Here is a 15,220-nt window from a genome sequence, read left to right as displayed (position 1 = left end):
AGGGGGAATATGATTCGTGCCCCTTTAAGGATGTTTCGCCGCTAAACTATGGCAACATGAGCTCTGCTGCATATAGAACATCACTCTTCCATTTGCACTGGTGTATTCCGATACCCTCGAGCTTGTTGTTGATTGGGCACCACATGTGGATACTCCACGTCAATTGGACTGCACTCACTAATTTTCAAACGTTTAGAAAAAAAAGAAACACTTTGAAGTTTCACAATTAAGATTGTGCAGATGAAGAGAACACCATAGTTTGAAATGCATGTCAGATGAAAAGACTGACATGTCCAAATAGGCTATGTCACAATAGTTGTTGTTGTTTTACATTACATTTACAACATTACATTACTTTCCGATATGATATTTTCATCCTAAATATTAATATTTCACTATCTAAATCAAATATGCTGTTTCCAATTAAACAGGTCTACAATTAATATATAGTTATAGGCCATTTTAATCAAATTAATTATATAGAGCACATTTAGTGTGGTTTGGTAACCTCTAAAACAGCCATGGTGCCCTCTCACCTGTATCACCTAGTAGTTGTTGCTCTCTGTTGAACCATGGACACAAACTGAAATAGGCCTATGATGTAGCCTATGATTGAAGATATCAACCAATATCGCCATGATTTGAATAATGGGTTGTGATGGGTATTCATCCCATAAGTTAATGCTATGGTTACGGAGACCAAGTAGGATTTATTTAGTTATTGACCACACATGCACAGCCCTGTACAAGTCAAATTATTCTATATGAAGACATTAACGAGGCCCTCGATTCTGAACACAGATTTGTGTCATGAGGAGGATTTACGTCCATTAAATGTACGTCGATTAACAACAAAGGGCACAGTTCATCGCACGAGGGAAAGTCGCTCAGCCCGCGCGCGTCAGCCGCTGCGAGACGGGTTTTGTGATAAATGGAAAGATATCAAAACACGTCATTAGAGAGCACAGCTTTACCGAGTGCTTTCACACTGCCGGGGCGCTCCGGGTAGAATACCCCAGAGACAGCTCTCTTCTCTCGGCCTTTTGTGTTTCTGAGCTGGACCGATGCATGCGTTTTAGATAATGTTCAGCTATTATAGCCTACATGTATTTTCATGAAAATCCTAGATATAAATCAGGGAACATTTTCCACCACTTGCAGCCTAATTGTATTGATTATCAATGTATTTTATTTTAGGATAAGTCCAGTTTAACATTTAGAGCACTCCCAGAGGTGTTTGAATGATATGAATTATGAACTAAATCTGTAGGCCTACTTGTCACATTCACTGAGATGTGTTCTATTGGATTAGCAGTATATGCCCCTATATTATAGCGTACATTTATGGTGTAATGTTAGTCTACTTTCTATCATATTTTTATGCAAACAAAAAAACATATAATAGAATATTATATGAATCGTGAATATTTACTCACTAGTTATGAGATAAAAACGTCATAAACCGGTATTCGTCACTTATCGTTAGATTATTATTAAGGAAATTAGATTTATAATAATTGCCATCCGATTTATTTGCAATATTTCAAAGTAATTTACAATCTCAGAAAATGTGTGGACTGTGGCCTCTTTCCAAGTATTGTCACACGATTCACACCTGCAAAACAAAAATAATTGGGCTTCATACTTAGTTAAGCTAATTCTCCCTCTCGAGAAATGACATGCGTAGCCTAATTGTACTCGAATCATACACCACCGTTATAGACATTATCTGACTGGCTAAATCATCACTAGCCCATTGCAAATGTTTTCCACTTTTAAAACAACAACAACACTAAAATGTAATATTTTCTCATTGTAGGGCGAGTTGTTTATATCGGATTATGTTGTGAGACCACCTATGTGCTTTAAATTCTTAGTTGTCAACTCAAACGAATAGCAACACCAGGAGGAGCAAACCCAGCCACTCCATATTCATATCTCGAAATCACGTTAATGAAATTATCGCCGAATGAATTAATAGCCTACAGATTTCCCACTCATTTCACCATAAGGTACCGTAAGGCATTTTAATGACCCCTAATTCAATTAACTGCCTCCGTCGAAGCATTGATTTCTGGAGAAGCTGCTGAAAGTTGAATTCAGATAAGTCGAGCAGCCCGTAATTGCCCAAGACGCAGAGGTGGGGGCTGGGCTGAGGTGGCGGTGTATAAATAGTGTGCTCTCAAAAACACAGTCATAACAGCAGGAGTGATCTCACCTCTTCTCCACCCCCAATATCGCTTCTTTTTACGACCGAGCGCTGCGTCTTGAGCTGACAACTAACGTTAAATCGGTCATTTTAAAGTGGGGTTCCGTGCTCAGGACCACTGAACGGCCATGGAAGAACTTACGGCGTTCGTCTCGAAATCTTTCGAGCAGAAAACCAAGGAGAGCAGTAAGGAGAGTATCACGTACAGGGAAGTTTTGGAGAGTGGCTTGGCGCGGGCGAGGGAGCTGGGGAACTCGGAGACAAGTCTACAGGACATAACGGAAGGCAGCAACCACTGTCCGGTACATCTATTCAAGGAGCACGTAGAGCTAGAGAAAGAAAAACTGAAGGAGTTTAACGTTTCACGGGCCACGGAAGGTACGTTTCTATCCAGCCGTTCGAGTTGTGTAGCGTGAATGTCCTAGATGCATTGCATTTTTACACGAACCAAGCCCTTGGTTTTCACGATTACTTTCGGTGCACCGATTGTAAAAGTACAAAAATATGTGGTGGCCAAAACATTTACAACGTCAAAAACTATAACAAAAACATTTAAATGATTGCAATTACTGTTTATTTTGTGCAGATACTTCGAAATACTGTTCTCTATAGTAGGCCCACTGTCATGTGTTTTGCAGTGAAAAGCAGTGGTCCAAACTAATGAATCCTAGGCTACATAATCAATCTTCTCTCACTCCTGTTGATCACTGTATTTATTAACACATCATATCGTTGCATAATATCTTATTGATGGCGATGATATGCATAATGATAGGCTTAATTCTATGTTTCCACTGTACAATTAATAGGAGTGGTACTTGCATTCTGCCCGTCAGCATACAATAGCTTATTCTTTGTTTTTTAAACTTTCATTAATTGTACCATAAATTCTTTTGACAGTGTTAGCCTATATGAAGTGTTTCTTGCTCGCATTTTCATGACATAACAGGAAGAAAAAACTTCATACGCAAAATGAACCCGTGTACCTCGAAGTTGGATGTACGCTCCTGCACTGTAATAGCAGTGTTACAATAGCTCCGTCTAATGATGACGGAAAACAATTGTTAGATGATAGTAATAATGACGTTTCAAGACTTTAGCCCCGGTAATAACATTTTGAGAATCTTAAACATATTATATGTGCCTATCTGAAAATAACTGTCTTTTACGCAACACGTTAACCTTGTGAAATGTTTAAGCTATTTATTAAGTTTGTAACGATCAACTACGGTGGAGCTATTTTGCTGTACGATAGGCTTATTATACCAACCATTAAAATAACCCGAAAAATAACCTGTATATAGGCTTACTCTTTTATATCTAAAGGTTTTACAATTTACTGTATTTGATAATACAATTGACAATATAAAACACGTATAGTGTTCCAAAATAAAAGTCACATTAATAAACTACAATTGTTTGGTATCACCGTGCACAGTTTCAGATTGTCCAGTGGAAATTGGGGCGTTTTCAGAAGGTCATTCCTTCCAATGAAGGATCCATGTAGGCAAATAGCACTAAGGAAATGATAAGGCCTAATTTTATGGTCGAATATTTCTATATGTATGTGTGGGAATAACTGTCATTATAGTAAACACACAGTGCATTGACCTGCATTTTTGGTTTTGTAAGTTTGCAGGCCTGTATTTTGACCAATAGAGATCGAACTTGTTTATCATGTTCTGTTCACCGTCTCTGGCTGGCTGGCTAGCATAACACATACTATGTATTCCACTAACTGAATATAAGCTACACTCTATACGTGTGTGTGTGTGTGTTTGTAAAGCCAAGCTGTAGTTGCAGGTGTTTGAGAGTTTTTTGTGTTTAATCTAGAGGTGTACTGTATTTTAAAACGTGTGTTCACGCAGGGATATATGAGTGTAAAGAGAAGAAGGAGGACGTAAAGTCTGAGGACGAGGACGCACAGAGCAAACTGAAGCAGCGGCGGAGCAGGACAAACTTTACTCTGGAACAGCTCAATGAGCTGGAGCGCCTGTTCGACGAGACGCACTACCCCGACGCATTCATGCGGGAAGAGCTGAGCCAGAGGCTGGGACTGTCAGAGGCGAGAGTGCAGGTAACTCCCGGTCTCCATCAACTAAAAGTGAAAAGCATAACCCTAAAGGTTTTGGACAAAACTAGATAGGGCTGTCCTTTAGATGCATACGTTTTTATTTTATTTCATTTTATAAACAACATGTGGGTCTAAATAGGTTGAGTTTTTAAGCTCAAAGCATCAAGGATTGTTCTAAAAAGAACGTGTGAGAGGTTGCCAGATTGAGACATCCAGTGACAGAGGCTGGGGTCATAGTGGGTGACGCAAGAAGATTACTGTAATTCGTGGTGCGGAATAACATGGATAAAATGGATGTAAGGCCTAGATCAGTAATGATATATGCTCACAAATGAAACACGTTTCAGAAGGCTATAGAGTCAACACTTGCAAGGCAATAACCTACAAACCGTATTGATAAGCTGCCTTTAAAAACTACTATATATATTTTTAGATGGCCTACATTTTCTAAAACAAAAAGGAAATATTGCCAAAAGGAAATATTTTGAGATAAATCAGGTTTGGGTTAGAATCGCCTTAAAAAAACACGTTTAGGTGCAGCTTTGGCATTTATCTCTTCTATTATGTGCAGGTGTAAAAACAAATACAAACTATTCAGGGATGATTTAAAACAGTAGCGTCAAAATGAGATAGCGTTGAGGCTTACGTTTGAATATAATTTATTCACCCGTTTGATAGAACATCACTGGTTATGTTTAATTTTCATGAGCTATGTAGACTTACCATTATTTCGGTCCGCCCTGCCTGTTGTCAAGGCTCAGTTATACGGAGATGTTACACACTCCAGAGAACGTGTTGAGTGAGCTGTTTTTATGATGCAATGAGACAAACATTATGAAATATTAGATGCAACAAACTGTGCAAATATGACTGTGTCGACATGGTGAAAGCCACACGAGTTTATTTATTATATCGATATTACACAGATTGACCTCACGACCTCGGTGAGATTTGTTTGGCAATATTTTTAAATTAACTTTAGGTATCAAGTGCAATAATAGTGCAACAAGAACACTACTACTACTAGTACTACTAGTAGTAGTAGTACTACCTCTACTGCTGCTGCTAATAATAATAATACTGCAAGCCTACTGGTTACTGTTGATTTTTTAATGATTGGTTTTGCAATTAAACACTATCCATTATCCATTATCAAATAAATGTATATCATTATAACATTGGTCTATTTTTTTACATGACCAAAATACTGTTGCTTTTCAACAAATAAAATGACGCCTATAACCTTTGCCACATTATAGTTGCTCAAGTGACATTGGATGCATTTGAACCCGTCTCCTCTCTCCTGGCCGATTATTGTAGAAGAAAAATAGCTTATGCGCTTCGGAAAGATCTTACCACATCATAAAAATTAATGAAGAGATTGTACGAGTGCTTCAGGGGACACCGTCCTATGCCAGTCACCTCATTTTCCCCCGCGTTGTCTTTGTAATATCTGCCATTGGCTTGATATATTGTTCCCATAAAAATGGATTAGAAATAATTCAATTCTGCTGGAACTCAGTCGGTGGCACACCTCGTGTTCCGAGATCTAATCGAAGTACTAAGTAGCCTAATATTAGAAGTCTGCACCGTGTGACAGCTTGCAAGCGCGACACAAAAAAAATATAATTTTAAACATGGATAAAATCAAATTGTGGTAAGACAGGAGGAAAGCATTTACCTGTTAAATCGCAATGGGAGAAATATTTACTCAATATTTACAACAATAACGCGTATAGACTGGAATGGGCCGTGAGGGTTAAAATCACACACCATTAAAATCCATGTCGCAGCCGACCGTTTTTCGATTTGAAACCCCCAAATCTATCATAAGTAAATTGTAAGGCATGTGGTAGATAGAAGGGTATTAACCTGCACTTAGGCGTCGGAACAGAAGCCCCACGTCGCGCGCAGCTGAGGAATCTAATTGAAAGTTATGAGAGCTTGGTGAGGAGCGTGCAGTAATTCTATTACGACTAATATATCTGGGTTTCTGGTACAGAGCTAAATTAAATGTCATTATTCACTGTCTCTAATAAAAATCTAAAGGAAACGAGATTAGGGCGTTTGTATAGCGCATCATTGAGTGGTCCTTAATGAAGAAATAACTGTCGCAACCAGTGTAGTTCACTTTACTTAGCATTCTGGCACGCAATATATATAGCCTTAATATATATATATATATATATTATATGTATATGTATATGTATATGTATGTAGATATGTTTTTATTTTGTGTCAGTACAGACCTTTAAGAGACAACAACATCAGTGATTAAAAAGTAAAATAATTAAATACACCTCGTGATATAACCTAAAACAATTAAATAATAAAATTAGCAGTAGGCCATACGAATAATGATATAGCCATATAGGCTTAATAATAATAACAATAATAATAGGAAACAGGGTAATAATAGACCAATAATAGCCTAATCATAAATAATTATCTTCTAAAAACTACATTAAACGAACATTTGTTTCCAATATGCTATGTGATGGAGGGAGAGTTTTTTTGGGTAAATAATCTGTGGACATGCTATGTCAATAATGCATACTTTATCGACAAAACGTATTATTCCAGTCCAATCCACACTCGTTAAAATGGCTGCAGCACCTTGAGTAATTAAGGTGCCCTTTGTGGTTCTCTCGTCGCTAATTCGGCTACTGTAAATGATAATCATTACTGGGGTCGGAGGGGAGAGGAGATAATGGATTCGTGGAGGGAAATTAGGTTGATGATAATTAATAATAGGCTATGCTGCTTCTGTAACCTGGAGAGCAAAAGGGCCTAGTAGATTAGACGGAGTCAAGTGACCTTTTTGGACCCGTTTTTTAAGCACATAAACCTACGTAAATTGGAGTAGGCCTATCAATAAATATTGTTAAGCTATACATTTTGTGACGATATGCTGTATATTATTTTAGACTATTATAGATAATATATTCGATCTTATATTATCTATAATTGTGTAGGCAATTATTTCAGTTGTAATTCATGATTAAAACAGTATAGGTTTATAGGCTAATTTTATGAGCATTAATGTCATCATCGACATTCTCGGTGTTGGGGAGTGTTGGGGAGTACATTAACTGCATTTTACAGTAGCTTGGTGGTAGTTGAACTAAATTCAAATAAATGTAGCGTTTTCCGTAGCTAACGTTTTTGTCATGCATATTTGACTTTTATTTAACTAGGCAGGTCAGTTAAGAACACATTCTTATTATATTTTTAATGACGGCTAGGAACAGTGGGTTAACTGCCTTGTTCAGGGGCAGAACGACAGATTTTCACCTTGTCGGTTCGGGGATTCGATCTTGCATCCTTTCGGTTACGAGTCCAACGCTCTAATGTGCGGTATAACTAACTAGGTTACTAGAACTACACTACTTTTTGTTGTTTAAAAAATGCAATAAAATATGGGTGAAGTAGGCAATCATTTATTTTCTTTTTCGGCATCAGACCTGCCTCATTTTCACTTAAAACATTGTGTTTGTGTTTAATAGGCTAAATGACACTTTATGGTAACATATACCCCATATGTTCTTGCAATTTGTACTCTATAACATTTCTGATGTACATATGATGACTTTCCCAAAGAAGTTTGGATGTGGTGAACTACTTTTTCAAAGTAACTTTAGTCAATGAAACTATCATTTTCTTAGTGTAGCTTAACTTCTTCCAGTGTGAAGTAATTGGTAGCTTGGTAAAATATATTTTCAGAGTAGCTTCCCCAACATGCATATTCTACAATACACTCATTCACTGTTTAAAATTGTGGTTTCCAGGTTTGGTTTCAAAACAGAAGAGCGAAATGTCGAAAACAAGAAAACCAGATGCATAAAGGTAATTTATTATCCATCTACTTGTATTTTTTATGATTTATGTTGCAATGATTATTACACTTGTCATTTTACACTTGCATATGTTTACTAAATTGTTTGCTAGTATGTTACATCACACATTTCTTACAATAATTATGTAGGCCTATGCTCTAGCCTGTAAAGTTAATCAACCTTCATGTGCATGTACTGTAATATGTTAATCACTTGTAAAATGTCATCTTGTAACCTTTGACCAATCATATCAGCCTTATACTCAAACTTATAACTGTCTCACTGTCTGACAGACACCTCTTCATACTTTCCAGGTGTCACTCTGGGAATTGCCAGTCATCTGGATGCCTGCAGAGTAGCTCCATATGTCAACATGGGAGCGCTACGGATGCCTTTTCAACAGGTACGTTGTTTTCTCTTTTTCATCCTATGTGAAATATTTACTGATGAAATGCAGGCATGCAAGTGAGTGATTGTGCACAAGTAAAAGTTAATATTCAACATCAATTAACCTCTGAAAGTCTGAGCCATTGGGGGGGGATTCTATTAAACTAACATGTGGAATTGTTTTAAGAAGGTCGTTTAGAATTTTAGGACCCCTTTAGGTATATAAAAACAAATCTATATTTTTGTTTTGATAAAATAGAGAATTTGGCCTTTACTACTATAGCCCATAGAAACACATTGAATAACACATTCATAAATGGCAACAAAAGACAGTAATTTTTTTTTGCAAAGAATAAGGTTTGGAAGTGGAGATATAAGAAATCTCAGGAAAGGTTTGTGTTTTTTTTAGACACATATTTAACCCCCTGTTTTGTTGGCACAAAACTACCTCCATACTTCCATTCCGTTTTTTTTATCTGGTATTGGTGACCTTCTGATGAGTCCCATGACACTTGTGGGGTTCGTAGGGCAAAACGGAGAACACCATCGTGTTCGTGAGCGTTTTCCCTTTCTGCTCCAGACATTTTTAGGATGTGTCATGGTCTGACAAACACCGCTGTGGCTCAGCCACCCATCACCGCAGATGCGGAAGGGCGACATAGGCGCATGCGGTGGATTGAGACGCAGCCCATGCAAAAAACAGATATCTCTATCTTAAAGTGATGGATTTTGATGAGTAATTATTTTATTATGTTACTTAGATTGACGCATGGGTGCGTCAACAGACTCTCAAGGAGGTTAACTGACAAACAGCCGTAGTTTCTAAATGTTTTAGCATGGTTGAAAGATTTGATGCAGTCATAGAAATGCACCCTACTTTTATTTTAGTCCCCAACCACACTTCACAATCATCTCCGAATCTGTGAGAGATATTGGAGAGAGGTGCATATGCCCTTATTATACAAAAAATAGACCCCTATCGTCCGAGGTTGTAGTTTACAAAGGCTGTTGTGAATGAGAACTCTATGGAGCTGGAGAGTGGTGTGTGAGAGTCAACTCAACCCCAGAACACCTTTCACCTTTGGGGTGCGTTAAGAGCGGGATGTGTGTTTGTGTTTGTTAGAGAGACATTTGATCTGGTGAGGTCTGTTTTTGCGGCCTGGCCGTTGAGTTGTCTGTTCACCCCTGTGAAAAGCTTGGGCCTAATTAAGGCAACACTTGCGCAACGCAAGCACATAAAAGAGATGATGAAAGCACCGACTGGAGAAGGCTCTGATGGATATTGGTGGTGAGCTGCATTGGCAGGGAGGGAGGCATGAGGCCTGCATACTGAGAGAAGAGCCCTACCTCTGCAGGCCTGAGACAGACAAGCACAGGGCAGGCTGTAACACACTTATGCAAGCACACAAGTACCCCTGCATGCATACGCACGTACACATATACCCCTGCATGTATACGCACGTACACATGTACCCCTGCATGTATACGCACGTACACATGTACCCCTGCATATATACGCATGTACACATGTTCACACAAATGCACATGCATTCACACTTGCACACACACAGAAACACACACACACACACATATATTGACCAGCTGTTGTGCTGGGGACTGGGTAGCGCCTGTAGCAGCTCATGCCCTGTTCCATTTCACTGATCCTCCCAGCAAACTTAACAACAACACGCTGAGAGATTCCCTCTCAAAGAGGGGTTCCCTTCTGTGTTTCACTGACAGTCTGCATTCATACATTTGGAATAAGGCTCTTTGTTTGAGTGTTAGCTGTTATTATGAAAGGCAGTATCCATCTATCTGGAATCAGGCCTATTTTTTTGAGTGTTTGGTAAGAGTGACAGTTGGTGGGAAAGAAAATATGGAGGAAGGCCTACTGGTCATTTATGCGTTGGCTTGTGTCTGTGGCTCGTGTCAATGCAATTCAGTGCAAGTACAAATACTGGTCAGCAATACGTAATGAAATAACGTCCAAGAAAGCACATTTTGCGGTTTATTTTAATTCTCTCTCGCAGTTAAACAACTTTAATTTCGGTCAATTTCCATGTTATTGGCTATGTCGAAATAGCGTCACATTTGAAATTGGTTGAAACATTTAGCTCTCTCTCAAAACGTTTACCATGCGTTGCTTAAATGAAGTTTTATTTGGGTTGGATGAGAAAGTACGAGGCTCTTCACTTCTCTCCTTGCTTCCTGTGGCATTTGAAACGCTTGAGAAATGGCAAGAGGCAACGCAGCTCTCCTTCTGAAGTACAGGGATTTCTCATTTTCACCTACTCCTCATAAAATAATTGCCAAGAATGTGCAAACTGATACTCTATGGTCCTTATGACTTTCACTTTCCCTTTGCACAGGAATATGTCTGGATAAATATTTATAACTCTAAATACGTTAATATTTTTTGCGTGGATTTATATTTATTTATGCAATTGAATCCGTAATCAGGATAACAAGACGTTGCATATTTCCAAGGGTATGAAGGAGATCTCACTGTGAATGAGACAAATCTGTTCAGGGTCTTAGAAAGACTTTGATTTCTAGGCTGTTAAACTGGACGTGGTGTCTGTGAAGTTATGTATGATTCATTAACTTTAAGAATAGCTGACATGAAAAAAGGGGAAAGGCTCAGAGTGCAGTTCCTAACATTTTTCTGAGAAAACACACAGTAAGCAACAGCTTTGAGGGGGTAGAACTTGAAGGGGAATTAAATAGTGTCAAACTGTGAAACCTAAACCCTTGGCTCTTCTCTCACACACGCGCACACGCACGCGCACACGCACACACACACACACACACACACACACACACACACACACACACACACACACACACACACACACACACACACACACACACACACACACAGAACCTGAGGGGCTGGGAGGGTCTCACTAACCCAGGGATTGTTTTTGGTTGTCCGGCAGGTCCAGGCCCAGCTCCAGTTGGAGGGCGTGGCTCACTCCCACCATCACCTGCACCCTCACCTGGCGGCGCATGCACCCTACCTGATGTTCCCGCCCCCGCCCTTTGGACTACCAATCGCCTCTCTCGCGGACTCAGCCTCTGCAGCGGCGGCCGTGGCGGCGGCTGCCAAGAGCAACAGCAAGAACTCTAGCATCGCTGACCTCCGACTCAAGGCAAGAAAACATGCCGAGGCGCTGGGTCTCTGACCCCATCGGGCTTCCCCTCCGCTCGCCCCACGCCCTCATAATCACCTGCTTCTCATACAAGACTGAGCCCTGTGATCGGGTCTGACACTTACAGCTTAAACAAAACAACATTAAAAAAAAAAAACACTGAGAGGGAGAATGAAAGAGAGACAGAGAGAGAGAAAAAGAGAGACACAGAGGGAGAGGGAGATGGGGAGAGAATGAGTGGAGGAAGAAGAGGAGGAGAAAGAAGGAGGGGAGCAAGAAAATTGTCACAAAACCAGCTGCCAAAACACCCATTTGTAGAGAGAACGGTAATTAAATACCAATGAAATCACCTTTTACTTTTCGCCCAACAGGCAGGACTTCTGCGGGGCCAGTGGCTCAGTCCACTCCAGGCACACATCACAAGTCCAGGACCGTACAAACACATGTGGATGTCTGTCTGAGCCGAGGGCCGGGCCGGGCCAGGCCAGACCGGGAGACTTTAGAACAAAGCAAACTGGCAAAGCAGGCAAGCAGGGCCAAATACTAGAGCCTCACTGATGCCGATGCCGTCACGTTGACTTTACAGACTATTGTGTGTTTGGGAAAAGACACTGACACCACGAGGCATCGGACTAAACATTACACACAAAAAAATACAAAATTTAAGAAAAAAAGAGAAAAGAAATGGCCATGTTCTCTGTGTAACCACTGTGTTGTTTCCTGCCGCTGCCCAGTGCATGAGTTCTATTGGAGGACTGCAGACTTATCACGGAGGCTGGCCATGTTGTATCCGACCTAACACCCCAACTCTGTTGTATCACTGCCATTCAAAATTCCCACTATATATACTCTCATCCACAAAGTCAAAGATCATTGGGGTTTGATTTCCTTGAAACTGTGGACTGACAGGAATAGGCTAATCTAATCCCTTACTTTCTGCTTTTGGAGGATGGAAAGTGTAAATGTGTTTTGCTGGGAATGAGTCCAAAATAAGTTTTTTTGCTGTTCTCCTCACATTGTTCTCTCTCTCTCTCTAGCTTTCTTTCTTTCTGTTTATCGTGATGTTTCTTGGGAATAGAAGTGAAGATATTCTTTGCACTTCAGGTCTTGTATGTGGGAGTTTACAAACAGCACTACAAGCAGATACTACTTTACTAAATGAGGGTGGGGAAAGGAACCGATTTGGGTTTTAACATGTCATCAAAAAGAGACGTTCACAAAACGTTTAGAAGGATAAAGGGTATAACTGCAATTTTTTGTAATTTTGAAAATATGAAGGAAGCATCAGTTAAACTGAAATGCAATTGTGCGCAGTTTAAGTGCAATACTGTAAATATGAAGAAAAAAAGAGAGAAAAAAAGCAGTTAATTGTTAGAGATAAACAAATGATTTGCAGTGATTTGTTTCAGGCACTGATAAATCCGTGTGTTGAATTTCTTTGCCAAACAGACCCGTTTTTTTCTAAAGCATTGTATATTATGTTATGTTGCGAACTCATCCTCAATCATTTGCCATAACCCCAGAAATGCAATGGTTTTCAAACATAGTTTTGTACACATCAGGAAACTATAATAACTTGTTGAGGTAGACATGAGCACCTGGGTTTGAAGCTGAAATCAATAACTGAAACTAGGATCTGAAATAATTTATCATAATCTATTGCATTAACATGAGACAAAGCATTATGTCAAATTCCACCAAAGATTCTAACAAAATGTTACAATTGATGTTATATGAAAAATAAAACCATGGCAGTGTTGTAGAGACAGTTTTGGCCTGTACATGTTAAACTTGCATTTATTTGCATGTTCATGTTGCAATTTCATGGTTTAACAACCCAAATAAAGAATGCCTTCTAGCTAGTATTATATTTGAAACATTTGCAAATTCAGAGGATAATGTTTTGTGTCATTGAGAAGCAGATCCTAGTAAGGTCTACCTCAAACAATGTTTTACCAACACTTTCTCTGTTCTCAAACCACCATTTATAGTTATTTAGCAATGTCTCCATTTTAAATTAAACACATGGGTGCTTTTATTTATTATTTTTGTCTGAAAGTTTATACAATTAAAAAATAGTTGAAATACAAGTGTACATTTTGACATGGCTTCGCATTTATTTTTACATGTTTTTTAAATGTTACATTTGCAACGGGAGATGCGTGTCAGCGTTTACAAACATTTCAGGGATGGTTGAATTTGATTAAGCTCCATTGAATTTGTTATGCCTACCACAAGTATTATCATTTCATATGCAAGCATGCCTAAACATGATTCACTATACAGTTTGTATTTTTTTCCTTTTGATTCACAAAATATGAATGTACAAGTAAACTATCAATAAAGTTATAAATATTTGTACTGAAGTTTTAAGATACTTTAACAACTCCTTTCAAGACTAATCAAAACAATATTTATTTATTATTCTGTGAGGGATTTTGGGCCATAGAATGGTAACATTTATCATTCTACTTTTTAGTCCTTTATTAGATTCTCATATATTGAGTGACTTATAGGCCTAATCATACAAGAGGCTAAACAACATATCAAACAGAGACATTATTATCGTCATCAAAACATTCCGGAAGTGAATACCGTAGTACACATTAATAGTGAATTATGTCCCAGATCCTCTGACTTCAAGCATTAGACAGGTACTTTATGAGCTGATGTAAGATTAATGCTGTACGCACATCGTGACAGGTTGGAGCCGATGCTCAGCGGTTATCTCAGGTCGAACCTTCCAATAAATATCAATACCATTCCGCCCCTGACATTTACGCAGTTTCCATGTCAGCCTTCAGAGCTCATCAGATACCAATCTTAGCCCACACTAGCGGAGACAATTGAGCTGCTATGAAATCCAGATGCATGCCGGCACCATCGCCCCGAATATGGAAACGAACATGTATAAAGCCCTCTGTTCAACTGATAGAGAGAGTACTGAGATGGAACGTGAAACTGTAACTTTGTCAGATAAAAGCAAGATGGCTGTAATTGGAGTAAGAGGGAGGGCTGTAGAAGGAGAATAGGAAAATAATTAAGAGCAATGAGATTGGGAGAATATCTGAGGGACATGTAAACTTTCTGCTTTGAGCAAGCGGTTTTATTTCCAAAAAGCAATCTTCCTGCTCGTCTCAATGGCAATGATGAACTTTGAACAGATCTCATGAGAAGGTCAATAGTCATGTTCATATGTATGCATACATCTGCATCTAGAAAGATTATAGCCCTTAGCTCCCCACCATTTCCCCAACTTCCACTTGTTTCACCGGCACATACTACATTTTGCACGTTCATAATGGTCGGCCTCTTTTTTCAAGTGCATTAACTTCCTCTGGGAAACCCAAATCCAGATGTGTGTACACAAAGTAATTACATCATGCAGTATAGTGCTTTATTGTCTGAACCCCATGCAGGAATTAGCCCAAATGGCGTCCTGTTGTGCCCAGTACCCCATAGAAGGTCGCTGCACATTTAATTTGTACCTCTGTGCTCATATATCAAGATTGAGTGATATAGTCGCAGACTGATCGGCCCAGATTTACCCACTGACCTCTCT

At 39.1% G+C, this 15,220-nt stretch overlaps 1 protein-coding gene across 2 annotated transcripts; it reads left to right on the top strand.

Moving 5' to 3' along the window:
* The first annotated feature begins 2,195 nt into the window (after positions 1 to 2,195).
* On the top strand, positions 2,196 to 14,024 carry LOC109870707 (short stature homeobox protein). 2 transcript variants are annotated; one of them, XM_020461313.2, is made up of 6 exons: positions 2,196 to 2,587; positions 4,078 to 4,286; positions 8,072 to 8,129; positions 8,434 to 8,522; positions 11,446 to 11,658; positions 12,030 to 14,024. In XM_020461313.2, the coding sequence occupies exons 1-6, from the start codon at positions 2,338 to 2,340 to the stop codon at positions 12,117 to 12,119; spliced, it is 909 nt and encodes a 302-aa protein (XP_020316902.1). In that variant the 5' UTR covers positions 2,196 to 2,337; the 3' UTR covers positions 12,120 to 14,024. The 2 variants fall into 2 exon arrangements, with proteins under 2 accessions (XP_020316902.1, XP_020316901.1); XM_020461312.2 differs by having other exon boundaries at positions 2,197 to 2,587; positions 8,413 to 8,522.
* Positions 14,025 to 15,220: the final 1,196 nt, after the last annotated feature.

This window comes from Oncorhynchus kisutch, linkage group LG26 (assembly GCF_002021735.2).
Source record: "Oncorhynchus kisutch isolate 150728-3 linkage group LG26, Okis_V2, whole genome shotgun sequence".
Classification (NCBI taxonomy): domain Eukaryota; kingdom Metazoa; phylum Chordata; class Actinopteri; order Salmoniformes; family Salmonidae; genus Oncorhynchus; species Oncorhynchus kisutch.
Note: the sequence above shows the minus strand (reverse complement) of the source record. Positions and strands in the feature narration are given on the sequence as shown.